The following is a 25,185-nucleotide window of genomic DNA, read 5'->3' on the forward strand; positions in this document are numbered from 1 at the left end:
GATAGGAATAAGGCTCTGTGCAATCAACTGGGGAGCTTATTTGGTTGAACTAGTGGCTGGGATAATGGAGGGAGACCAGAGAGAGGTCTCAAATCTTCAAATCTGAAGCTGGTCACCTATTTGCAGGCAAAATAAAAATCACTGGGCGGATCCTTAGCTTGGTTACACCTTTGAGCTCACAGGAGTTACTCCACATTGACACATATGTGCAAAGGCAAGACGCTGGCCCTGTGGCTATGAAACTGAATGCTGCTGCACACTTCAGTCACGCGGTATGGAGTTCTTTTCTTATACAGCCGTCTATCTCAATTTGCAATTGGATCCAGACCCTCTATCAATCCACACAAGTGGGGACGGGGACGGAATGGGACCCAGAACCCACAAAAATCTTTGCTTTAGAGGGAGCTGCTCATCACCACTTTAACCCCCCACTAAAAAGGGAACTCCCCCTCCCCCAGTAGCACCAGGATGCCGTCTCAGCCTCATCAATGCATTGGGTACAGCCTGTTGCTAGTGTCCTGCTCGGGGAGCTGCTCTTTGACAGCACGGGCCCACTACCCAAACTGTCGAGGAGCAATACGTGAGCAGCCCCTGGCACCTCACTGGCACCACTGGTGTTCATTGCAGGATCGGCGCCTTGGGTTTTCATAGATTCCAAGGCCAGAAGGGACCACTGTGATTATCTAGTCTGACCTCCTGTATAACACAGGTCGGAGACGTGCCCCACAGTAACTCCTAGGGCAGATCCGATAGAAAAACTGCCCATCTTGATTTAAAAATGGCCAGTGATGGAGAATCTACCACAACCCTGGCTAAGCTGTTCCAGTAGTTAATCACTCACACTGTTACAAATGTACGCCTGCTTTGAATACGCACACATACACAAACACACACGCCTGCATGCGTCTCTTCCCAATCAATCTGAGCAGCGTGGTTCTGGGAGCGCAACTGGCCTTTTTTTGGCAGGCTGGTTGTTCAGCAAACAGGCTGTAGATCACTGCTTATTGTAAGACAGCTGTCTAAATAACAGATAGAAGTAAAAATAAATATATCTATATCTCCAGTAAAGGGGAAAGCAAAGAAAAGAACTACAGTGTGGTTTTAATCAGACAGGAACCTAGACAATATTAGACAGGGGAAAGATACTGTTTAAAACCAAACTTAAATGTAAATAACACCTTGGTTTTTTTTTTAAGTCTTGTTTCCTCTTCAGTAACAAAAAGCTGCTTCTTCTAAGTTCATTTGACACATACTGGTCTAAGTCTGCTGCATTTGGGAAAAGCGGTCGGCTTTATCAGGATGTGATAAAACGGCGCGGTTGCTTTCTCTGACTTCAGCCCTGACTAAGAAAGAACTACTCAAACCAAGCAGAATTAAATCCTGAATCAAAAGATCAGTCTCATCACCAAAGCGTCATTCTTTGAAGGGAAAAATAATAACATCAGGTCTTCTTATCTGCTTTCATTGCGGTCAAAACAACCTTTTGGCCTCTGAGAAATATAGTCCACGGCGCTGCATTGAAATTAAAGCCCTTACTGTGTTGCCGTGTGGAGGATCAATATGGAAAGGGCAAAGGTTTCTGAACTCACTAGGGGGAAAAAAATGATCTGTATTTGTAGGGTCTATTTTGAAAAAGAAGTTTTCTTTTTTTCTCTCTCCCTAAATTTGTGTGTGTGTGGATGTTTGTGTAAAGAGTTACAGAAGATTAGCAATCATTAACGCTGGGACAGGAGGGACAGAGAACCATTGGTTGAGAGACTCAATTCCTATTGGCCCCATTGACCTCTGAAATTTAGAGAAAGGATGTTGAAATTAACAGCAGAAACAGAAGAAAACCAAGGGAAAAAATCAATAAGAAGGGGAAAAAAGATTTTCCTCCTCTCTAACCAAAAAAAATCAGAACTTTTGCATCACTAAAAGCCCTTGCCAAAAACCAAAACAAAAATCAACAACAAACAAACCAACATCTCTCCCTTCCAGAAGTTGGACGTCTCAGTTACACCCATAGGCATTTTGTGCCGTGCAACCTGAAGTCCATCCCTTTGCCAAGAAAGCTTTTTCCCAAAAGCAATGGGGTGTTGGTTTCACAGAAGCCCCCAACAACTGTTTCCTCTGCTAGAAAAGTACTCATCCGGCATTAACTGCTTCTCTTGAGATAATGAACAGCAGGTTGGCAAGGCAATTCAGAAGGCGATCACCTGCCTTCTAAGGCTCAGCAGCTGGGCGCTGTCTGATTTCTGAGCAGCAACACTGGGATCTTGAAGTTGGCCAGGAGGAACTGGAAGTGGCTCAATGGAGGGGAAAAGGAGAGGTTCTCCCGAGCTGTGCTGGAGGAGACACTTTGGTTGGCTTGATTATCCACTGCAAGACGTGGTGGGTGGGTGAAGATGAGGAGGATGGATGGCAGCCTCGCAGGCTCTCTCTGGAGTAACTCAAAGTCCAACGAAGGAGCAGCAGGTTCTCCACAGCCTCAGCATGACTGGGGTAGGGAAGAGAATGACGGAGGACTAGTGAGGTGAAACACAATCATCAACAGGACACCTGCCTGTGGAGAATTCTGGGGCAGTTGGGGAGGAAAGGAGAGAGAGAGAGGAGCAAGTTATTATTAGACATGGAAAAACCAGAGAACCAGAGGCAGTTTCACTATCTTTCTGAGGCCAGGGCTGCACTGGAAACTTTTGCTGATGTAGCAATACTGACTAGGAGTGGGGATGCTGCTTATATTGGCAAAAAGAAGTACTTTTGCTGGTGTAGCTTATGTTGATCGCCAAACCTGTCTAAGATGTACCAGCAAACACACTTTTTGGTGATATTTTCTAGTGTATACCTGGGCTAAGATATACCTTACCTTACACCCATTACCATAATATCTGAGCACCTCACATTTTGTAATGTATTTACCCTCCCACCCCACGCCTCTATGACGTAGGGCAAGGCTATGATTCCCACCGTACAGATGGAGAACTGAGGCACAGACAAGCTAAGTGACTTGACTACGGTCACAAAAGAAGTCTGTGGCAGAGCCGGGACTTGAAGCCAGTTTTTCCAAGTCTCAGGCTACTGCCCAAACCACTGCGCCACCTTGCTCCTCTCCTCACACTGTGCACAAGGCAGTCTCAGTAACAGCATCATGGTCTCTGCTTAAAGATGGAACCAAACTACAGTGATCAGATCCAAAGTGTTTGGATGTGTGGATCTAAGGTGTTGGGGACGATCTCAAATCTCTTCCCCTGTATAATAGCCTGGTGTATCTGCCTGCCATTGATGGATTCCCAAACATTTGGGTTCAAGCACTGGCGCTGACTGACTGAATGTGTCTCTACTCCCCTTAACAAAAGCTGAGATGAGTCACAGATCTGACTGTAATAACTTTCTAACTGTTAGGTGCTTATCTGAGCCCAATTACCACGGCATCTAAGCACCTTACAATCTTGCAATGTATTTATCCTCCCAACGCCCCTGTGAGGTAGAGCAGGGCTGTTATCCCTATTGTACAGAGGGGACGGAGGCAGGGAAAGGCTCAGTGAGTTGCCCAAGGTCACACAGGAGGTCTGTGACAGAGCCAGGATTCCAGTCCTGATCTTGAGTTCCAATCCAGCGCCTTCACCACAAGGCTATTCACACTCCCCGAATTCACAAGGGACTCTATCTCAGGCTCCTGCTGAAACCACTAGGCGAGATTCCCTACCTGCAATTTTGTATTTTTATTAAGGGAATGATTCCAGTTTGAAATTTGGACTCACTTTCCCCCTCCCCCCACCAGGTGTCTGTTCTCCTCACTGGAGGGGGGGGGAGGGCAGGGGTGAGCATGTGCCTCTCGGCGGGTTGAACTTAGAATTCCAAAAGATGCCAATTAAACGTTCGGTTTTCACAGGCAAACAGGGATCTGTATGGATCAACACCCTTTTCCGTCCAACTAACAGCGCGGCACTTGGGCCAACGAGATAGATAGATCTGCGGGTGCCTTCAACAGCCAAGTATCAAGTTTTCTTTTCTCGCACTCACCGCACGAGAGGATGAGTGCTATACCGCCGTGCACACGGTGCTGACAGTGAAATCTGCCTCGTTGGCCATGATGTCTGTGGGTTGTAGGTTTCGGTCGTACATCGGGTTTTCAAACGTCGCTCGGACGTTGGTGTTTTCATGGCCGGCATAACCGTTGAACGGTACTTTTGGTCTTCTCCTGCAGGGTGCCGGAAACAGAATCCAAAGAGATCACGGCTAGTTCCTCACGGTATCTGGCTTGTGACCATTTCTCCCAGCTCAGATGCTGAGCCAAAACAACACTGAAAGGTCTAAGAGATGAGCCTGGGAACTTAAATTAAATAGTGTCTGCTGGATGCTAAAAACCACGGACTTAACAGAGACCCTGGTTTTATGGCTCGTTATAACGATTTGTAACACACCCCACTGCCAGCTAACCCTCCATTATCCTATGACTGCAGAGGGGTTTATTGCCTACTTCATTTTAAGTTGTCTCCTACAGTATATGTGAACTTCTTAGGCTTAACAATCTGTCCCACCTTGTATTTAGCTTGGACATCCTGGTTACCTACCCCCGACCTGAAAAAAAGAGCTCTGTGAATTTCAAAAGCTTCTCCCTTCCAATAAAATTGGTCCGGTAAAAGATATTACCTCACCCATCTTGTCTCACAGAAAGTTCTAATGAATTCACTACACTCGAGCAGGGACAGATGTGCCCAAATGGATATCTACAGGATATCTCTGGGCGCTTTCTTAGTTGTATCAATATTACCTCATTGGTAGTGCCCTGATGGCATTAAGCAGGAATGAGGGCCAGATATTTAGGATCTGGCCCAGAATCGCTAGCAGGACAGGTCTGGAAAAGAAGTCTTGCTATCTGATCGGGACTTGAGGTTTTTCAGAGACACCCAATTGCCTGCTGTAAGGCAAAACAAGATGAAGCTCCCCCATCTTGTTCCTTTCAAGACAAAGGGTCTTGAGGAAACGGTACCGGATCCAAGACCAAAAAACAATGGAAGGTGAAATCTGTTTGCAGCCTGCAGAGCCTGCAAGGTCATCCTAAAAGGTGCCAAGCAACTGGGACTTCCACTGTCCTCAGCTGGAGTTGTGGGTAATTCAACTATTCTTAACCAGGCCTTTTGGGCCAAATTTTGAGACGAGCTCAGGGCCAGGTTCTCAAGCATTCAGTGCCCACAATTTTCCATTGTTGTGTCTCGGTTCCAAGGAGTAAGCTGCGTGAATAGGACTCCTCCCCGAGTGGTGAGCAGCACTGGCATTACCAAGATGTAAATATCTGTCATTTGTGTAAGCCAGCTAGCAATGACGCTCAGCTCACTAGCACATGGACTGAGGGGGAGACATTCAAAAGCACCCAAGACGGTTAGCAGCACAAATTCCACCAGCGTTCTCTGAGACTTGTGCTTCTAAACCCCTTAGGTACTTTTGACAATCTCACCCTTAGCTTTCCTATCATTGCAATGCCCAGATTTCCAAAGGCGTCATTGGCCACCCTGGACCAGACCATGGGGTGGGCAAGTCCTGTATCCTACCTCCTGCAGTGACCAACATACATGAAGTTTCAAACCAAAGCCACACCGCTCGCTGTAAAGCATCAATCCTGAGAAAAAATTTCTTTGCCACACCTGCAGGATCAGTCTTAAACTGAAGCATGAGATGTGCTTGCCTTATCTAACCTGCCATTGCTACAAATCTTCTTAGCAGTTGTTAAATTACCCAGTCCTTTGCAAATATGCTGCTACGGTATTTCCTCACCTTACCAACCACATCAGAAAGCAGAACTATCAGGAGCTCTCTTAAGCTAAGCTTGCAAATATTAATATTCCCCTCAGCACCTAGCTCTTTTCGATCCCATTTTCTCCATACATTGCCCCTCGCGGCCCAGCAACGAAACAGGTTTTTTTAATCGCTTCGGCTCCTGAAACCTACCTGTGTTTGTAGAGATAAAGCACAAACCCTGCAATAATCAGGGCTATGAAAGGCACAAGAATGGCTGCTGCCACAGAACTGCTGTTCGATGCAAAATGATGTCCTATTGATTCGGGATCGTTTTCAATCAGGCTGATGTCTGCAACACAACGAAAGTAAATACGTTTAAACCCCAGCTGCTGGGAACTGGGGTTTGCTCAAGTTCTGCTAGAACCGGTTCATTCCATGCTTCAGCGTAAAGATCATTTCAAGTTTTGGATTCATATGCAGGCTGGACTGCAGCTATAGTACAACGCATAATGTTGCCTGGTTTGAGGTTTCTACATTGACTTCATAGTAAAAACAAAACAAAACAGCAAAGATCTAAGTCAAGTAAAAATACTAACACCAGAATGCTCAAGTGTCAAGCTAAGGGGGAATGCTCAAAGGTACCAATCACAGGCTCCCAACACAGGCGAGAGGAGTGAGGGGTAAATTTTTCTAATGCCCCTCAGTGATTTAGGCTAAGTCCCATTTTCAAAAGTGACTTAGGCACTTGGGAATTGCAATCCCATTGACTGCTCAGACCTACGTCTCTACTGAAAATGAGACGTAGGTGCTTTCTGTAAATCATACCCTAAATGCAATTGGAAGCCAATGGGACTTAGGCTCCTAAATCACTTAGACATGGAGGATAATATTTTCAAAAGTGCCTAAGTGCCAGGTGTGCCTTCAAAAATTAACCCCTCATTTGAAAAGCAGGCTGTTCAGTTTGGAGCTTCACGTTAGGACCAGAGCTTTGAAAATCCCAGCCTGAAAACATTAAGAAGAATCAGTTGTGTCTCACAAACCATTTTCTGTACTCTCTAAAGTAATTCTCTGGCACTCACAACCGTAGCATCCGAGCACCTCACAACCTTTAATGAATTTATCCTCATGTACCCCTGTGAGGCAGGGCGGGGCTATGAACTGCATTTTAAAGATTAACTGAGGCACAGAGAGGCTAAGGCCCTGATCCTCAGAGATATTTGGGCTCTTATCTTTCACCGATTTCAATGGGAGTTTGGAACCTAAATGCCTTTGAGGATTTGGGCTTAAGCGACTTGCCCAAGGTCACACATGATGTCTGTGGCAGAGGAGGGAATTGACCCAGGTCTCCCAAGTCTCAGGCTGGCGCCCAACCTACTGTCAGAGGAGTATTTTGTTAAATGAATAAAGTAGAAAAAAAGTCTAAAAGTAAAGGCCATGATTTTCTAAAGCAACTAGTGACTGGGGGAGCCTCAAGTTCAGGGGGTGAACTTGAAGCACCTGGTTTTCAGAGGAAGGGGTGTTTCCTAAGAGCCCCTCCAAAGTTCCCCTCAGGAGCCAGTTTTGCCTGTGCCTTCAACACCAATCTGCCCATCACTGCTTATTAATGACTCTCCCAGGTTTGACTGGGGAGCAAGTGAACGCAACACATTTCCTTTCAGAGACAGCTGGCACCTGGCCATGGAAATAAACTGCGGAGTTTTCGAAGCGCTGGCTTAACGCTGCTCTGTACATAAAACAGCGATGAAAATCGCTGTCGCTTGTTTTTTAAAAAAACAAAGAGAGAGAAAGGAACTACCTGATGCCCTCAAACAAAAGTTTTGAAGGAAACCTGGTCCAGAAACAGTCCTGCTTTGTAATTCGACCGTCTCCTGGCCCCCACCAGGGGACTGTCGGACAAGAACTGCTTTGGTTGACTTGTTCGCGTAGGACTTTGCACAATGCCCCTGGACTGGTTATGTCTCAAGGGCAGGCTTTTATTTCTGAAGGGTTTCCCAGCACATCTAGGGCTGAGACCTTAAGGGCAGGAAGTCTGTTTGTCTCTCTCTTATATAGATCCCTTATGGGGGTATAGCCTGCTCAGAACAGGATGGGGTTCTGACAGGAGTCAAGGAGCTATACAATCATAAATAAAATTGCCCTGATTTTCAGAGGCACTGGGCTGTTGTAACACCCATGGCAATCAGCAGGCACTGCAGGTACTCAAGATAACATTTTCACAAGTACCTAAGTGATTCAGGAGCCACTGAACGTCAATAGCACTTAGATTCCTAAGTCGGGCACGTCTGAAAATTTTACCCTTCATCCTCAAAGCCTTTGGAAAACCAAGTCACCTTTCCAGGTGCTTCAATATGGATTTAGGTAACTAACTTTAGGAACAAAATTTTGAAAACACTGGCATAGAGTTTTAGTCTCGAACATCACCTGCTATGGGCTGGCGCACAGAAACTATGCCCTCAAATTTGCAAGAGACAAGTTTCACCCCAGAGGTAGCTGCATTTCAGTGGTGGGAGGAGTGATTTCTCTCTGTGTGTGTGTGTGTGTGTGTGTTAAAGATGTGCCCAAACTGCACAGTTCAGATTGGACCCAAGCTTTCTTTAAATGTGGAATTGTTCATATCAGTATTTTTGTTATAGGCCCATCGCTAATGCATAGCGTGAGTCTATGTACAGTGTGTAAAGTACTTTGGGTGTCTGTGGCAGGAAAGGTGCTCCATGTCAATATAAGATACTCTTATTGTGATATGCCAATTTTGTTAAGAACCCCCTTGTAAACTTTCCTTAAAGTTTTACTGACAGAGCCCTCTGGACATACGACACCAGAAAGGAGCCAACTAACATCTGCATGGGGCACTTGTACTCTGGGAAAATATTGAGACCTATAACAACCAAGAAACAGCACATGGGTCTCCTGAGTGTGGTTTAATAAGAGGGGAGATGCAGCACATGTCTCCAGTACCGCTCATGTTCCCTGTACTCCCATGTTAATGCTGGCCTGCTAGCAATTGGGTGATTGCAGACAGGGGTGGAAGAGGAGCAGTGGGGCGGCTGCTTATGTTGTCATGCTCAGAGCTGCAGTAACAGCAGGCTAATCGTATCTCAAATACTAGCAAGCAACAGCTGATGGAAAACCTAAGAGTCAGGTCTCTAGCAGAAAGACTCCAGTTCTGTCTGCTGTACCCAGGTACTCCAAAGGCCCCCACCACTGCAGGACACGAACATGTCAGAAATAGTCATGAATGTGTCCTCAGAACACCCCCATGAGGCAGGAAAGTAGTTTCACCCCCTTTAGATGAGGGGGAACTTAGGCACAGAAAGGTGGAGTGGCTTGACACTGGACCGTGACAGAGCCACGCCTCAGGTCTGCCAGCTGCCAGTCCAGTAGGTAGCATGATTTCTGGCTGGCAGTGGGGAGTTTTGCTATTGCTTCCAATATAGCCAAGATTTCACCCACAGGAGTCCTGGCTCCACAGTCTCTTACTCTAACAACTAGACCACATGGGTTGTCTTTTCCTTTGGCTTCATTACCGATATTGATCTTTCTGCTATCCTTAAAGAGGCGTGTTTTCGCCTACATTGACTCTGCCCATCCCCCTGCCATAGAGAAAACTACCGCCTTAGGCTGCGGATGTAAGGGGACGTCTACACTGGAAAAAAGGTGTGTTCTAGGGTGACCAGATGTCCCGATTTTATAGGGACAGTCCTGTTTTTTGCGTCTTTTTCTTACATAGGCTCCTATTACCTCCCACCCAGTGTCCCGATTTTTCACATTTGCTGTCTGGTCACCCTAGTGTGCTCTTAACCTGGGTGTAACTCAGGTTACAATAGCGGTGAAAACACGGCAACTCAACTTTTAACTCCGGTTAGCAGCACAAGTGACAACCTGCAGGGGAGCCTGGGTTTCAACTCAAGCTGCTAACCTGAGTTAAAAGCCGAGTTTCCATGTCTTCACTGCTATTTTAACCTGAGTAAGCTAACCTGAGTTAAGAACATCCTTTTTTTTTTTTTTGCAAAGGCTAGACATCCTTTGCACGAAATCACCAATGCAGAGGTCAGTCCTTGCTTCAGGAGGAGGCGGTTGAGAGAAAGGGAGGAGGCCCGGGTGTTTAAAAGATGGACAGATCAAACAGCCAAAGCAGCGAGGAATAATGGGACAGATCCTCAGCTGGTATAAAATAAGTGCAGATCCACTAGCATCAGTCGGATGAAGCCAATTTACACCGCGTGTAGATAAGGCCCGGTATATTTGAAAACCAAAATGCAGGAATGGTAAAACGCTTCATGTTTTCAAACTTTCACCGGTGCCGAAATCCATCTTAAACATTGAAATAATAAGAAGACAAAATTTACCGAGTCTCTGAAGGCCAAACTGCCCAAACCCTTTGCCGCGTACAAAGCCCTGGTATACAAAAGTGCCGCTTGACGACTCAGACGAGACCTGTAAGCGTGGGAGCCCAAATAAATCATATTTACAATGGAGTCTCAAAAATTCATCGTCTCTTACTGCAGATGTAACACGACCCTGGTGGTTTGGCCATAAATCTGTTCAAAGCCCAGTGGGCAGCAGAAGCATGGATACGTTTACTCACCCAAAGATCAACTTACCTCAGTAGCCGATATTAATATTCATGATGTGCTCGGTTAATATTAGAAGCATGGCCACATACAAATGACACTCTCTCCTGTTCAATGTATATTATTTCAGAGGGTGAAATTCACCCCAGTGCAACATGGGGAGCATAGACGTAATTTCCATTGAAGCCTTATTTTGAACTTCAAGTGCTGTAAAGATCTCATGCTGGCCCCTGGCACAGGGGTGAATTCTAATCTTAGCATCTTCAGCAGCTGACTTCATTGACAAAACCAAGGGTTTGTTCCTTTTGGTCTTGCAGAGCCAACCCAGGTTTGGGTGAAGGAGCGGAGTCTGTTCTGCTTTGGCTAGCATCAAAAGCATTGCCAGCTAAAGTTTCAGACTATGGAACATTTATTAGAGGTGAGGAGAGGAGATGCAGAAAGGACCCAGCGTGATTCTCAGATGCCAGATGGAGTCTGTAGCAATGGCAGCTCGAAACATAATCCCGTGACATGTAAGATGCAGAGCTGGCTCCGGGGTTTTGGCCGCCCCAAGCAGTCAAAAAAAAACAAAACAAAACAAAAGCCGCGATCGCGATCTGTGGCGGCAATTTGGCGGGAGGTCCTTTGCTCCCAGGCGGAGTGAGGGACCGTCCGCCGAATTGCCACCGAATACCTGGACGTGCCGCCCCTCTCCGGAGTGGCCGCCCCAAGCACCTGCTTGAGAAGCTGGTGCCTGGAGCCGGCCATGGTAAGATGAGCGAATTTATCATGGTAACTATTGAGAGAATGGAAGCCCACCATTGATTTTCTCAGTAGTCTTGCTTCCAACTCTACTCTCTAATTGCATAGAATACTGGCATCCGTCTCGCCGGATGCCCCACTGGGTGTCCGGAAGTCCTGCAAAGTGCCTGTTTGTTAGGAGATTCTAGCTGAAGGCACAGAGCGGCACTAAACAACTAACGGTTGAGTCTAACGGAGGAAAAATTTGTGCATAAAACAAGACCAACAAAGTATCCAAACTCTTGTAATGCACCGTTTGCTGCAGTACATGAAGTTTAGTGCTTGGCTCCCAACAGCAGCTTGAGAAACGCAGCAGCTGGATTTTACCAGAGACTCCACATTAGCCACCTGTTTACGAGCAGAACTTGCTTCGTCTTTGCAATCTTTTCCAAGTTTATGCATAGCATTAATTTAGTTCAATTGCACAGAAAGCTGAAAGCATTAAAAAACAACAACCCAAAGAACCCAACAACTTGTTCCTGAGGGGGGAAATCTTGTTTGTAATAACTGCCGCACATACTGCAGATAACAGAGATAGCCAGAGCCAAGGCTGCATCTGGTCATGGGGTCAATCAGATGAAGTCTCCTTCTAAGCTCCAGGAGGCCTCTGAGGCACATGTGAAGTTACCAGAGACAAAAGCTGGTGTGGGAAGCCAAGTCCTCAGGGAAAGATTGGCTCTTTTGGATGTTAAACCGAGACATAATGCTTGAGTTGGAATTAACCTTCTTGGCTTCTTCTTTTGCGTTATCTGGAGAACATATGGCCATAAGTGATAGCAGAAGGGCTGCTTGTGCAATGTTAATCTAATGCACTGGCAGAGAGCATTGCATCCCCCTTTAGCAGCAGAGGATAACAACCTACTACTGCTACCAGCTAAGTGAGTTACTCTTTCAGCTCAGGTGGCAGAGGTCTGTGCTGTGGTTCTCAAGGTCAGACTTTGCTGATAACCCATGAAGGGGCTGTTACACTAACACACACTGTCACGCAAGAGGGTTGTGTACTTACAGTACACATTTGCACATGTGCCGATATACTTACATGCCCATCTAAAGCCCATTTATCATTCTTGAACTTGTTAACAAAGATCTCCACTGGTCCTGTTATCTGATAAACCTGGAGAAGTAGGTGCATGTCTTCTCTCTTGTAAATGCCTGGAAAAGAACACAGGGGTTTTACCAATCAGCCATTCTTGGTCTAGCAAACCTGGCAGGTGCCCTATTTCGATATGGAGGTGTGGGGGCTCAGCCAGCGGAACAAATAGTCTGAGATGATAATTTATAGAATAGCTTCTGAGAATTTTTTACCGGAGCCAGAGATGGAGGCACAATAACTGCTTCTTCCCAAAGCAAGAAACAACTCCTGCGCCATATAAAAGTGTCACTGCGAAGCGATAAAACCAAAACAAACCACCACCCCACAGACCTGCCCAGGATAATAAACCATCTGGAGGACGGGAAGAACCTCGCCTGTCAGGGTTTAAGCTTTATAACCAGTTCATTATAGGAAGCACGGAACGGAGGCTAATGAGGCAGAAGGTGTTTATGCCTTTTCACCTCATTTGTATGAACTAACTGTGAATCTGCCACTGCAGAACCAGGCACGAGCTCAGCACTGGCTTTCAGCTGGAATTAGAGCAAACAAAAGTCTGTATCTTATATACAAGCAACTCCAGGTGCAGCAACTCCTCGGTTTCAATCTCTAACGCTATCAAAGAGCGGAGGTTTCAAACCTCAGCGGTTCTGTCGAAGATCCAGCAGGCAATCAATATCATTCACAAGACAGAACAACGCTGCTTCAGTTTGTGACTCCAAAGGCCACCGTTTCAGTGCAAGAGTCTGACTGCACCTGCCATGGTGAGTGTGGATCCATAGACGCCGCCGTGCTAGGTCTCCTTACCTGACACCAGCAGTTCCACGCCACTGTGGTCTATCAAAGTAGCATTAACTTTACTGGTAGTGGGATCGAAGCTGGTGACAGAGAGCATCGCGGGCTGCTTCTTTCCCATGTATTCGTAAGAGCCTTTCCACAAAGAATTCTTTGCAAACACATCGGCGGGAACTGGAAACAGTAAGAAATAGGGGTGGGGAGGAAAGAGGGGGTTTTGAGCAGAGCTGAATGAATGCAAGGTATATTCTACCATACTGCTCGATGACTGATAATATTGTGAACATCCCTTGGGAGGAAAAGAAGACAAAGAACAGGCAGAAAAGACGACAAAGAACAGGCAGATCCGTAGGAATGAATTTATTTAAAGGTGCAATTTCAGCTGGGCTAAAAATGTATTTAAAAAAAGTCTAATATGAATAGAAAATTGTTTGTCATGTTTGGAAACTCGGATGCACAAAGATCTCCCTAAACACATGAGAAACACAAAACGTAACAGACTAGAAACTAAAGGGAAACTGATCAGTCTGGTTTCCTTGTTCAAGTGGGGAAAGGGTAAACAGGAAACAAGCAGCACAAAATGTCAAAAGTATTGATAATATTTGTATTAGAGTACTGCACAAAGACCCTGGCTGTGTTTGAGGACTCATCATACGAGGGGCTGTATATACACATAGTAGGAGACAGACACAGATTTTTAAAGGTACTTTAAAAGGTGCTGTGCTCAGGATTAGAAAGCCTACGTGATTTATGAGCCTAACTTTCATTTTCCTCTAAAGCCCATTGACTGTCAAAGAGATTTTGACTCCTAAATGCTAAATTTCTTTTGAAAATGAGATTGAGACTCCTAAATTAGTGAAGTGTTGCAATGCTGAGCAGAGAAACGCTGGAGTACCTTTAAAAATCTGGGCCATAGTGTATTAGCCAAAGAAATTACAATTTAAAGACAGACAAAAGGCAGGAGAAAGGAAATGTTATTATGCCCATTTTACAGACTGGGAACAGAGGCACAGAGCAGTTTAAGTGACTTTGGTCCAAGTCACACAGAAAGCCTATGGCAGAGGTGGGAATTAAACCCAGGAGTCCTGAGTGTTACGCCAGGGCCTTAATCACAAGACCATCCTTCCTCTAAAAAGTACTTTTGATTTTTAAAGTTCTCTCCCAAAGGTCTCGTAAAAAATTGAAAAAAAATTGTGAAAAAATGTGTCATATTTTAAAAAAATTATTGCAATTTGTTTTTTGAAAAATTTAGAATCTCCCCCTCCTCCTCCTCCTCCCCCCCCCTTTTTTTTTTGCCAAGGAGCGTGAAAGGAAAAGCGAAACTGCCACTCTGATCCATATTATTTTTCATAGAGTTTAAGGCCAGACGGGATCATTTAATCATTTAGTCTCATCTCCTGTACACAGGGCCATTCAATTTCACCCAGATACCCCTATACTAACACAAAAGATTTCCCTTAGACTAAAACATTTCACTCCTTGGGAGCCTAACGTGTGCCAGAGAGAGTAAACAGGAGAGATGAATGACCGAGGCCCCTGCAACTTCTCCAATTTTTGAAAACTTATGGAGTTTAATTTGTCCTTTTGCCCCTCTGTCTGCAACTTGTCCAGTGTTGAGGAAGTTTTGAAAAGTGGCAAAAGGAAAATGAAAAGAAAAACAAAGTGAGAAAACCCCCAAGCCCCGGTTCATTCTATTGTTTTCGGCAGCAGAAAGGAATAAAGGAAAAAAGGAGGAGAGAGACGGGGATAAAAAACAAACTCTGACCTTTTGAAATGTCCAGTTTTGACAAAACACTGGAAAATAAAAAATAACCCCACCCCAAACACCACAGCTGTTCTGGTAAGTTTTCTTTATGAAAAAACAACAATTTTTCATTAAAAAGTTTCTGAATCAAAAATTCTGACCAGTTCTAGTCCGAGGAGACATACAGGGCTGAGATTTTCAAAGGAGCCAAAGAGAAATTCAATAGGAGATAGGTGCCTAACTCCCTTGGGCTGTGATTCTCACAGATGTCTAAGTGGGGCGCTACCATGGAACCCAGTGGCTAGGGGACTCTGGGTGTTTCCACCAGAAAGGACTGCGGGGAACAATCGAAAAGCTATTTGTTAGCCTTCCGATCGATTTGATAACAGGAAAAGGCAGGGGAGCTGTAGATTGCTCCTTGCCACCCTTCTATTTCTGCGTTAAGAATAAATATCAATGCTTCCGACAGAATAAATAACCAGGCTACAGTACCTGACACTTTAGCAAGGGGTGGATCCCTGGCAGTGCCAACCGGTCTTCCGCTTGGTCGTATATCAGCTGAAAAGAATGGGCAAAACCGCAGCAAATTAATATTACAGGACACTGAAGTATGGTTTAATCCCTTCCCTTGTGGCAACGCATGATGGATGCGTGGGAGTCGCTTCACACTCGTTTCCCAGCGCTCAGATATTTGTGACAGCTCAGAAAGGAGCAGCAAGAGGAGATAAACATTGAGCTAACCTTTCTCATGCCCACAGTGTGCGTGCTCACCCCCAGTAACTGGCACCCCAAACGGCCCCTCCAAACAGCCCCTTGGTAGCTGGAATAGCCCTGGGATCTGGAATTCCCCTCCTATCCATCTGCCTCTCTGTGAGGAGTCGGTTTCTGTTGGGACTTTAACTAGGGTTCTTCAGAGCCAAATGCCACTGCAGGTAAAACAGAGAATCTCCTTCAGCTGCTAGCCCTGGTGTCTATGAGCCTGAGTCACCTGGCACTGAAGCCGATGACAGTGTTTTCCTTGACATCATCACAAGTTGGATCAGGCTTTATACGTTTATATAAGACCTGCAGTCACAAAACAAGAAGACCATTGCCAGCTTCTCTCAGATGTATCCGGAGACAGCAAATTCCCCTTGGATCACAACTCCTCATCGTTGTAGCGATGGGATGGGCTTCAAGACACAACCCAAGCCAATCGGTCCCTTCTCTCCCTGCGGGCTCAGGGCTCTTACCAAGGCAAATGGGCGGTTTCCCTGTCCAGCTGCCATCCGCTTTGCAGGTTCTGTGTTCGGATCCTCCCGTGAGATAGTACCCACTCTGGCAGGAGTAGATCAAGGTGTAGCCCAAGGAGGGCAAATCTAGGGCACCTACATTAGCATGGGATGGGGTCTCTGGCTGTTTGCAGTGATGAGCTGGAAAAACAGAAAGGGCGGAGATGAGAAGACCTGCCAGTGGGAGCTTTGCCATTGACTTCAGTGCAGTCAGGATTTAACCCAAGGGAGTTTTGTCCTGCTTAAAACTCTCTGAAGCCCTTCCGTGAAGATGTCAAGGTTGGGCATTTCACAGATACAGTGAATTCAACAGGCCAAAGACGCAGAGCACCACTTTCAGCAGGTCCCCTGCATCAGAGCCTGTGCGCTCCCAAACGCTTCTGCAAACGGTATCAGTGAACAGCAGGATTCCTCTGGGAATGCTCAGAAGTGCACATCTATGGGCAGAAAAAGCCACACTGCCGGGTTTCAAGTTCACTCTCTGATCCTACCTGATCAGTTTATGAGTCAACCAACGAGCTTCCCAGTTAACGGCACCTCCAATTCCAGCAAGGATTTGAGAGCTGAGCCCTGTTCATCCCACACTTCTTACGTCCCCCTCAGTGACAAAGATCCCCAAATCGGAACTGTGCTGAAGAGACCCTTGCCGATGCACGAGGCAGAATAGAATTCAGCTCATTCTCCCACCGCTTTGCAAGACCTTGCACCTTGAAGTCAGCAGGCACACGAGCGAATACATGGGGCAAGAAGGGGCCGTTTTTACACAGTCCCCTATCGGAACCTAACTATGCTTGAAAAAAAGCCAAGAAAGAAAATAATCTAATCTCCCCCATGCCTCCTCTGGCCGTTGATCCAGCATCGTGTCATCATGTTAACATGCAGATAGAAAATGGCCTGAAGGCAAATCCTGCTTTAATCTTGAGCTACTTTTGCAGAAGAACATCGAACCCTGCTAAGGCTGTGATCGTATCAGTGGTTCTACACGGTGGCTGAGTGATGGATTCTCTCCTTATTTTGCCTCTGTTCCAAGGATCCCTATTGACTGGCCTTCTAACTAAGAATTTCTACCTACCTGTCGGCAGAATCACAGGGTCAAATCTTCAGAGGTGCTGAATACCTGTGTTCCCACAGTTACTCAGAATCTTTCAGGGTTTGGCCCTTAGATATGAGAAATCTATGACATCTGTGTGCGTGTGTGTGTGTGTGAGATTTACTGCTCTATGCAGTCCTGTTGTTAATCATACCATCAGCTTCCTTGGGGGAGGGGGGGTGTTACTAAACACACCTAATAATCTCATTGCTAGGAAGCTTTCCCCAAACCTCCCTCTGATTCTCCCTTTCTGTGGATCTCAAAGCACTTTATAAACATGAATGAAGCCTCAACAGCCCTTGTGTGGTGACTATTATTGTTGTTATAATCTATATTTTACAGATGGGGAAACAAAGACAGAGAAATGACTAGCCCGAAGTCACACAGGCCCTGTGCAAATCAGTAGATGATAATTCAGCTGTCAGTAAATTAGAGTAACTGCACCTAATTCTACTCCTGTAGATTGCACCGACAGACGAAGCTTCGAGAAGAACTGCTAGATGGCAACTCAGTATTTCTCCCTGTTATAAGCAAGCAACAGAAACAGTTTTGCTTCAACTCTCTTAAAAGCAGCAACTAACTGTCACTCACACCCATCGCTGCTTCTTCATACTAGTCCAGCAGCAAGGGAGGGGAGTTTGTAAGCTAAGGAGAAACACCGCTCTCTGGCAGGGCGAAGCAGTCACACAACAGCACACAATTGCATCTTTCTCCTCCGATTCTCCATGTTAGGAATTGTAGCGGCTGATGCCGAATTAAGCTACGTCAGGTTGGCACACCTTGCTCGAACGACAATAAACATCTGAAATAACCGGCTGAAGAAGGCCAAGAACACAGTCAAGAGAATTCTAGGAGCAAGGGAGTGAGAGAACAAGACCTTGGGATTAAAGGGAACTGGGCTATGAATGACATTTTCCTGTTTCTTAAAGGGCCCAATCCAGCACCTGTTGGGAATTTTTCCATGGACGTCCATGGCAGCGGGATCAGCTCAAAGCAATTTATGGCTTTGAGTAAGTCCCCTGGTCTGAAATTACATTCAGTGTGAGGCCAGGTGTTTGAAGGTGTTCACACACCACGGTAAGGAAAATAGCGTAATGATCTGAGTAGAACAGAATGGCACAAAATCCCAATCTACATTTGGTAGGAGATGCCCCTCCCCACCCGCAGCTCAAAGGAGGAGGAATAAGGTTCTCCATACCACAAATTGCCAATCCCTACCCCGCCGAAGGACCTGCTTTCACGTGACCCTGATTGCTTCCCTTTGCAGTTAAGGGCCCATGCTTACAGTGGGGCATCTCAACATCTTCAGAGCTCAGAGAAAGAGACATCTGCATTAAAGTCACATGTCCCCAACCATATGGCAATGCCCGCCAGCACCACACGAAGCGTGTGTCTTCACGGCAAGTAAAAGCTGGGTTTTAAACCTGCGTGAGTTAACTCGGGTTAAAACAGTAGTGAAGACTCGGCATTTTGGCTTTTGACTGGGGTTAGCAACATGAGTTCAACTCCAGACTCTCCAGTAGGCTTGAACTGAAGCTGCTAACCTGAATTCAGAGATGAGCTGCTGGGACTTCAGTGCCGTTTTAACCTGAGTTAAGAACACACTTTTTTTTTTTTTTTTGCAGTCAAGACATCCCCCTCAGAAGGTTTAGTTCTTGCAGCTTGTGTAGCTTTTCAGTCGACATTGGGCCAATACAGAGTTATTAATTAAATGTATGTAGTACCTGCACTTACAGAATTACATTAACTGGATAAGATCATGGTAATAAGTCACCCCAGAAGGGGAAGGGAGAAGAATTCTAATATTTCTGATGAGGCGCTAGATGCCATGATACCAAATTAGAGCTCAATACATTGAATTAAATTCCGCCCTGTATAAGGAGAACTGAATGAGATAACTACAATTTATTCAAGATCTACAGAAACATCATCCCACTGAAGCGGTCTTCTGGCTGAAGACTATTACTTGGTCCCTCCAGCCTGAAAACTGGCTGTTCTCATCTGCTGTATCCATGACACCAGAGAAGTGGTCTGCGCTTTTTTCAACAGAGAGTCAGAACATATGATATTTCAGTGGCCTCTGCCCTCTAACGCGGAATGGCCAAAGTTTCGCTGTGTAAAGCACATGGCCAAAGGAGTTTGTTGCATAGACAAAGCTTCCCTGCGACACTTACGAACACAATCGGGCTGTACTCCGCTCCATGTCAGGTTGGGGAGGCACGTTCTAGTGGTCGAGCCTTGGAGCAAGTATCCTTTCTGACACCTGAAGAACATGATGCTTCCCACCTATCGCAACAAAAGATAAAGAGCCGGATTGTCCAGTGTAACCAACCAGTTGACACCCACTGTGTTCTACGCCAATCCCAGAGTGTTCAGAGCTCTTGGAAAAAACCTCTGCATGAAGTGGGCACAGTGCTGCTTCATTCATAGAGGCGAGTGTGGCTTTATTGTCATACAATTCCCCTCAAATTAGCAGCAGCACAAGTGATTTAACTGATCGACATTTTTCAAAATGTTGATTACAATATTCATCAAAATTGTGTCCATCAAAAAATCCAGGAATAAAATTTCATTAAAATGTTTAGTCAACGTTTCACCTACTCTGGTGTTATTTATTATCGTAGCACTTAGAGGCCCGGGTCAAGAGGAGGGCCCCATTATGCTAGGTGAAGTGCAAACGCACAAGAAGATATATGGTCCTTGCCTTAAGGAACAATGTTTATTTTCCTTATGATAAATGTTTAAAGGGACATTCAAAATAAATAATGATAAGAGGAAACATCCCTTACTTACATTATCGATGCCCCCTTGGCTTATGGACACTGAAAAGGATTTTAAAAATTTAATTTACTTTTCCTCAGTATTATTTATTTTTCACACTTTGTTCTACTGGGACAGCAGAGCCAGACTAGTCAGTTTCAGGTCCTGTTTTCATAGGCTGCTAGCATGATGCTATTTCTTTTGGGTTTCCATCATTGCAAGCAAATGTTTCCTTTTAAAAATAGAATAGATTAAAAATAAAAAAAAAATTCTATATAATTCTATATAAACTCTGCTCTTTTTTAGTTTGGGTTTTGCTGTTGGTGGGTTTTTGTTGTTGAAACATTTTGATCATTAAAGAAACTCCCACAACTAACAAACTATCAGAAACATTATTTCAGATTTTTCCATGGAAGTTCAAGATACATAGTGGGGTGTAATTCTAGCCCCCCCTTAAATCAAATGGGCATTTTGCTAGGACTTCCCCCATGATCACAGGGATTAGGAGGAAATGACTGATTGAGGTCTACACACCTTTCTGAATCCAATTATCACCACTTCCTGGCATTTGCATGGGTGGGTGCTTACCAATCTTTTTTGCAGGCTAAACATTCAAAACCAGCTGGAAATTTGGTACATTTGATCATCTTATCCACCTTTCACAAGGGCAGAAGTAACATAAGATTTTCCCCTGCACTTTCTCCCACCTCCTCATCAGCCAATCAACAAACATTCTGATTTTGTGATGTTTCACCATGTGCAGGCTCTCGTGGGTTTCTGCCTGGCGGATGATGACTGGCTCTCCTTAACACAGCCCTAGAGCGCAGTCTCATCCGCAGCATGGATACCAGCGCGGCTCAGATCTCTTGCCAACCCCACTTACCAAAACAAACAAAAAAAATCACACTTGCGGTGTCTCCGTATTAATGAGGACCTAGAATTAACACACTAAACCCCTGGATCAAGGTAACAAATTAGCACCTTTACTAAAAAAATCCACTTTCGGAGGATAAACCTCCTCATGCCCCACCCTAGCATCTAAGGTGTCTTGTGTAAGACACAGGATGGGAATGCACAGGTGGAACATGGAGGGGATCTCTCCATGACATTACATTGATTTCTTCCCCCATCAAGCCTGAGATTAGGAAAGCCACTTAAATGATTTGGATTTAAAAGTAATGGAAACGGGGCATGCAATGCTAATACTAATTCCACTAATAATAAATCTTAGTTAGCAACGTAATTAACAGCATAAATCTAATACTTAAATACACTGAAGGGTCGCTGTGGAATCACTGCACACTCTGGCAAGAGCCCATATGCACGAAGTCTAATTGAGGTCCCAGGGACTTCTCGAGCAAGTCAGTGCTAACCGACAACAGTACAGGTTGCACAGTCTACGCAACTTGCGCTTGTGTAATGGATTAAGAGACATGGGGATAAAATGGTAATTACATTACCTGATAACCTTGGGAATTGTTCTGCATTCCAAAGAGAGGCACCCCAGGGTCAGCACATGTAGTGAGAGTTGGATCTTAAATAGAAAAAAAACGAACAAGCCATATTAAAAGGACTCAGACACTGAGGGTGTTAGTGAAATCCATTTCAGAGCTATGCATCCTCCCTGCTCGCTCTACAGCTGTTTCACTTTCCTTTTCACGTGGGACTTATGTATTTTGCAACAGAACTAATACGGACCATTAGAGAGAATTAAACAGCTACTTCTGTCTCTTAGCCTGGGGTGGGTCCAACACAGGGTAACAGGGAAGCATTGCATCCCTCAGGGGAAAATAAACAAGACAAAAATCCACCAGCGGTGTATAGTTCCCTCCCTTTTACAGTTCTACACACCATTCGCAGCAGTTAATTTAATACATGATTAGACCTGGGATCCATGCAAGAGCAGGTACTGTGGCATCCCAGGCTGGCCTGGGCGCATTCCAATAGCACGCACCAAAGCTGCAGCAGGAGTTCCTAATTCAACTGGCCGTAGTTGAGGAAAGTGCAAGAGTGGTTGGAAAAAAAATTAGTAACTTAAAACAGGAACCTTTTTTTTTTGGTAAAAAACCTCTTCCAAAAAATCCCATTTTTCAACCACCTCTAGAGAGTGTCTTTAAGCCCACGGGTAAGCAGGACCCAACCCACAACCTTAATTTAGAGACACGGACAGTTTCCCCCAGCTGCACCTGGCATCACAGAATGTCTAACAGACTGCTCCGTTATCACTGTCTGGGCGGGAGATACAAGCATTTGTAAAGGCACATTGGTAATGTCTCCCCCATCTGGGCATTTCAGGTATTACAAAACCCTTTCCCTGGCCATTCCGACGATGTCGAGATGTTGTCACTTTGCGCACTGACGTGCAGCCTCTTGGTTTATTGGTCATTTTCTCTCTATCAACAGGGTTGTTTAATCTCATTTTCAATGCTCCAGGCAGGGTTTACACAGGGAATAATAAAGTGGTTTAATTCCAAGTTCCATGCACGGCCCTGGAATAGCTGGATTCTGCTACAATAATCTGCCGTGAAACAGGTCCTGGCCTTGACATGTAGGCCCCATCTGTGCTATAGTTATTATGGTATTGGGTCACCTATATGCAATGCAGTTGTGTTCTGACGTGACCTTTTGGTTTTGGCCTATGAGAGGCACTAGCTCCCTTTATATCTTCTCTGCCTCTCTGCGGTCGACAAGCAATGTTATGAAAGTTGTTCAGTGTGGTTTTCCATCAGGATTCTGCTCGGCTGCCTCTGTCACCAAACACTCATCTCATAACCCTGCTATTTCATGGTGATTGATGGTGACTGGAGATGTTAATGCATCTCAGATATATAATCTCTCTTTATGCCTAGTTTGGTCTCAATCCATCAGAAGATGGATACATGCAAGTCAGAAATACCTGCCATTGTCATTACAGCATATATCACTTTCTTCTTCCAGTGCGTAGACAAGAGCTGTGAATCAGTTGAATGAAAGCAGAAATGTATCAAGTTTGTCCTCGAGTTCCAAACTGATCAAAGAAGCTGTAATCCCTGCCTGATAGGTAGCAGCAGCAAGATTGACTGGGAGACGAAAAAACAAACCAACCCCAAACCAACCAAACACACAAGCAAAGATACTGAGGATGGACAGTCCCCTGCTGGATCCATTGGGGAACCAGCACTGGCTGACAAAGTGCCAGTTCCTTGCAAACTCTGTGAGCTTTTGTGAACCTGTGACAGGCCAGAGCGAAGCTGAAAAGCCCCCTCTCCTGCCGTGGGATGAGAATGGGCGAAACGTTTGGAACAGGAGGAGCAGCGCTGAATAAGACTCTGCCCAGCAATGGGCTGAGAACAGCTGATATGGATGGATCAGTAGGTGACCTGGGTGTAAAATCAGCTGTGGGCAATGTACATGGGCTTTGCATTCAGGCCTTGAGTCGGGCTCAGCAGGAATAGGCAGTGCACAGATGCACAGAAGTTTAAACACTAGCCAGAGCCGTGTGCACTGCGCAGAGGTAAGTCACAAGCTCCCTGGGTGCTGGGTCCCTCGCGTGCAAGAGCGCAGGATAAAAACAGGGGTTGTGATTGCGACATTAGCAATGCTAGCACTAACGGGGGCTCAGACCACTTGGCGAGGTCCTGATATAAATGTAGAACAGGCAGATGTCAGCAGACAATGGGAGTGCATGCAGACTCTCCACTACGCCGGATCGGGCTCTCCTGTGGCCAGGATCCTGTTCCTCACCCCTGATTACACTGAGCTGCTAGGTGAAGCACTCTGCACCACACTGAGCAGGATCAAACCTTCTCTGGTAACTCTCTCCCTAAGCTAAAAAGAGACTCAAATGAATCGGATGTATCCAGACACAGGAAACACACAGTGCGAAAAGCCCTCACAATCAAACACACAGCAGGAGCAGAGATCACTCCCTCTCCTCCTGGCGGCTAAGGGGAAAAGGGCACACCAATGCTGTAATTAACAGGCCCGTTGTTTTATTCCTTATGACCTGACTAATCGGCCTCTCCATCCAGCATCCTTACGTGCTTCCCTGAGCTCTCCGCAGGTCCTTGGGAACCGCACTGAGTCAGTAAACAAGGGATACAAAGTGCAGCCGGTCTGGGGCTGCAACACACAAGCTAATTCATTTCACTTATTCAGCTCTGCTGAGCTTTTGTCATTTATCACCGGTGCGGTTTCCATGGCATCTGATGGAGGCCCCCCAGATAAATCAGAGTGTCTAAACTCACTAACTAACTAACTAAAATGAAGTTCCATCCCACAGATGAGGTGGAGGCTGACGGATCACGCCAGGTGAGGTGTATTAAATCCGGGTTTCCGGGCTGTATTTTGGGGACCCGAGAGCCCGGCCATCTAACGAACCTCGAGATCGGATGGGATCTGAATAAATAATACTTTTTTATCGTCTGCCTGGACTGGAAATAGACATGCTGGATCAAGATTTTCACCGGCAGACAAGTTTTTTCCCTTCCTGTGATTTGTACGAGGGAGACAAATTTGAAGGAGGAAAATAAATTTCGTTGGCAATATAAACGACTGTGTTATTGCGTCCTTTAATGCTACACTCTTCCAGAGGTGTGGGTGCCACAGCCTGAGCGTATATTACAGGGCCCTGAATAAGGACTCGTGGAGAAGTGATGAAACATTGGAGGCGAACCTAGCTGTGGTAGTTAAATGCCAAGATGCTCCGGTGACCGGGGCTACATGCCTAGCTAATGGTACATGTATACTTGGCTAACTTGCTAGATTAAAGATCATGAATGGTAGAATGAAATCTGATTAGTCCTTCCTCATCACACCAGCCCACATATGAGAACAAGGATGCGACTGATGGCAGGTAAATTTAGAACAATGCAGCTTCTTTGCTCCTGGTGCCCGGATAATAAGGTGATGGTGGCATTAGAAATGGATAGTTAGATGGACAAGTTAGAGGGATAGACGGCATGTCGTCAGCCCATGGAATTCATTGCCACAGAGGCCTGAGTCAACTACTGAAGCTAGAAAGAGATGAGAATGATCTGACTACTAATGATTATGTACTGCCCTGAGCTTTCGTGGGGCCTTGGAAACCACTGGGAAGTGACAGACAAGGGATTTGTTAGGGATATGGGGATTTGTATCCAAGTCAGCAGCTCAAATCCACAGCTACGCACAGTAACTCACATGGTTCTGTATTCTATGGACAGCACCTGTACCTTTCCAGAGGTCTCCTGTTCTGCTGGGAGCAGCTGCCATTTTGGGTCCCATTCAAATGCAGCATGTTACAGAGGACACACACGCTGCACTTTACTTTGTTCCATCAGGAGCTCCTGTGACAATCTGGCCCTGGTTGTGGATGCGGAGAACTTCTGGAAACGTGGCCCCGG

General features: G+C 45.6%; 1 protein-coding gene across 1 annotated transcript in view; it reads right to left on the reverse strand.

Annotated features, from left to right (window-relative positions):
- Nucleotides 1-1,084: 1,084 nt before the first annotated feature.
- The window catches only part of CSMD2 (CUB and Sushi multiple domains 2), a 563,976-nt gene continuing 539,875 nt past the window's right edge, over nucleotides 1,085-25,185 (reverse strand). Inside the window, exons 62-71 of the mRNA XM_065576901.1 lie at nucleotides 21,283-21,356; nucleotides 19,237-19,348; nucleotides 15,934-16,113; nucleotides 15,194-15,259; nucleotides 12,970-13,131; nucleotides 12,112-12,224; nucleotides 10,068-10,155; nucleotides 5,932-6,070; nucleotides 4,006-4,183; nucleotides 1,085-2,557 (exon numbers count right to left, since the gene is read on the reverse strand). Coding sequence (XP_065432973.1) covers nucleotides 4,024-4,183; nucleotides 5,932-6,070; nucleotides 10,068-10,155; nucleotides 12,112-12,224; nucleotides 12,970-13,131; nucleotides 15,194-15,259; nucleotides 15,934-16,113; nucleotides 19,237-19,348; nucleotides 21,283-21,356 — 1,094 coding nt within the window. The 3' untranslated portion in view covers nucleotides 1,085-2,557; nucleotides 4,006-4,023. The remainder of the gene's footprint in view (nucleotides 2,558-4,005; nucleotides 4,184-5,931; nucleotides 6,071-10,067; nucleotides 10,156-12,111; nucleotides 12,225-12,969; nucleotides 13,132-15,193; nucleotides 15,260-15,933; nucleotides 16,114-19,236; nucleotides 19,349-21,282; nucleotides 21,357-25,185) is intronic.

The sequence above is a fragment of the Chrysemys picta genome, chromosome 23 (genome assembly GCF_011386835.1).
Source record: "Chrysemys picta bellii isolate R12L10 chromosome 23, ASM1138683v2, whole genome shotgun sequence".
Lineage (NCBI taxonomy): Eukaryota > Metazoa > Chordata > Testudines > Emydidae > Chrysemys > Chrysemys picta.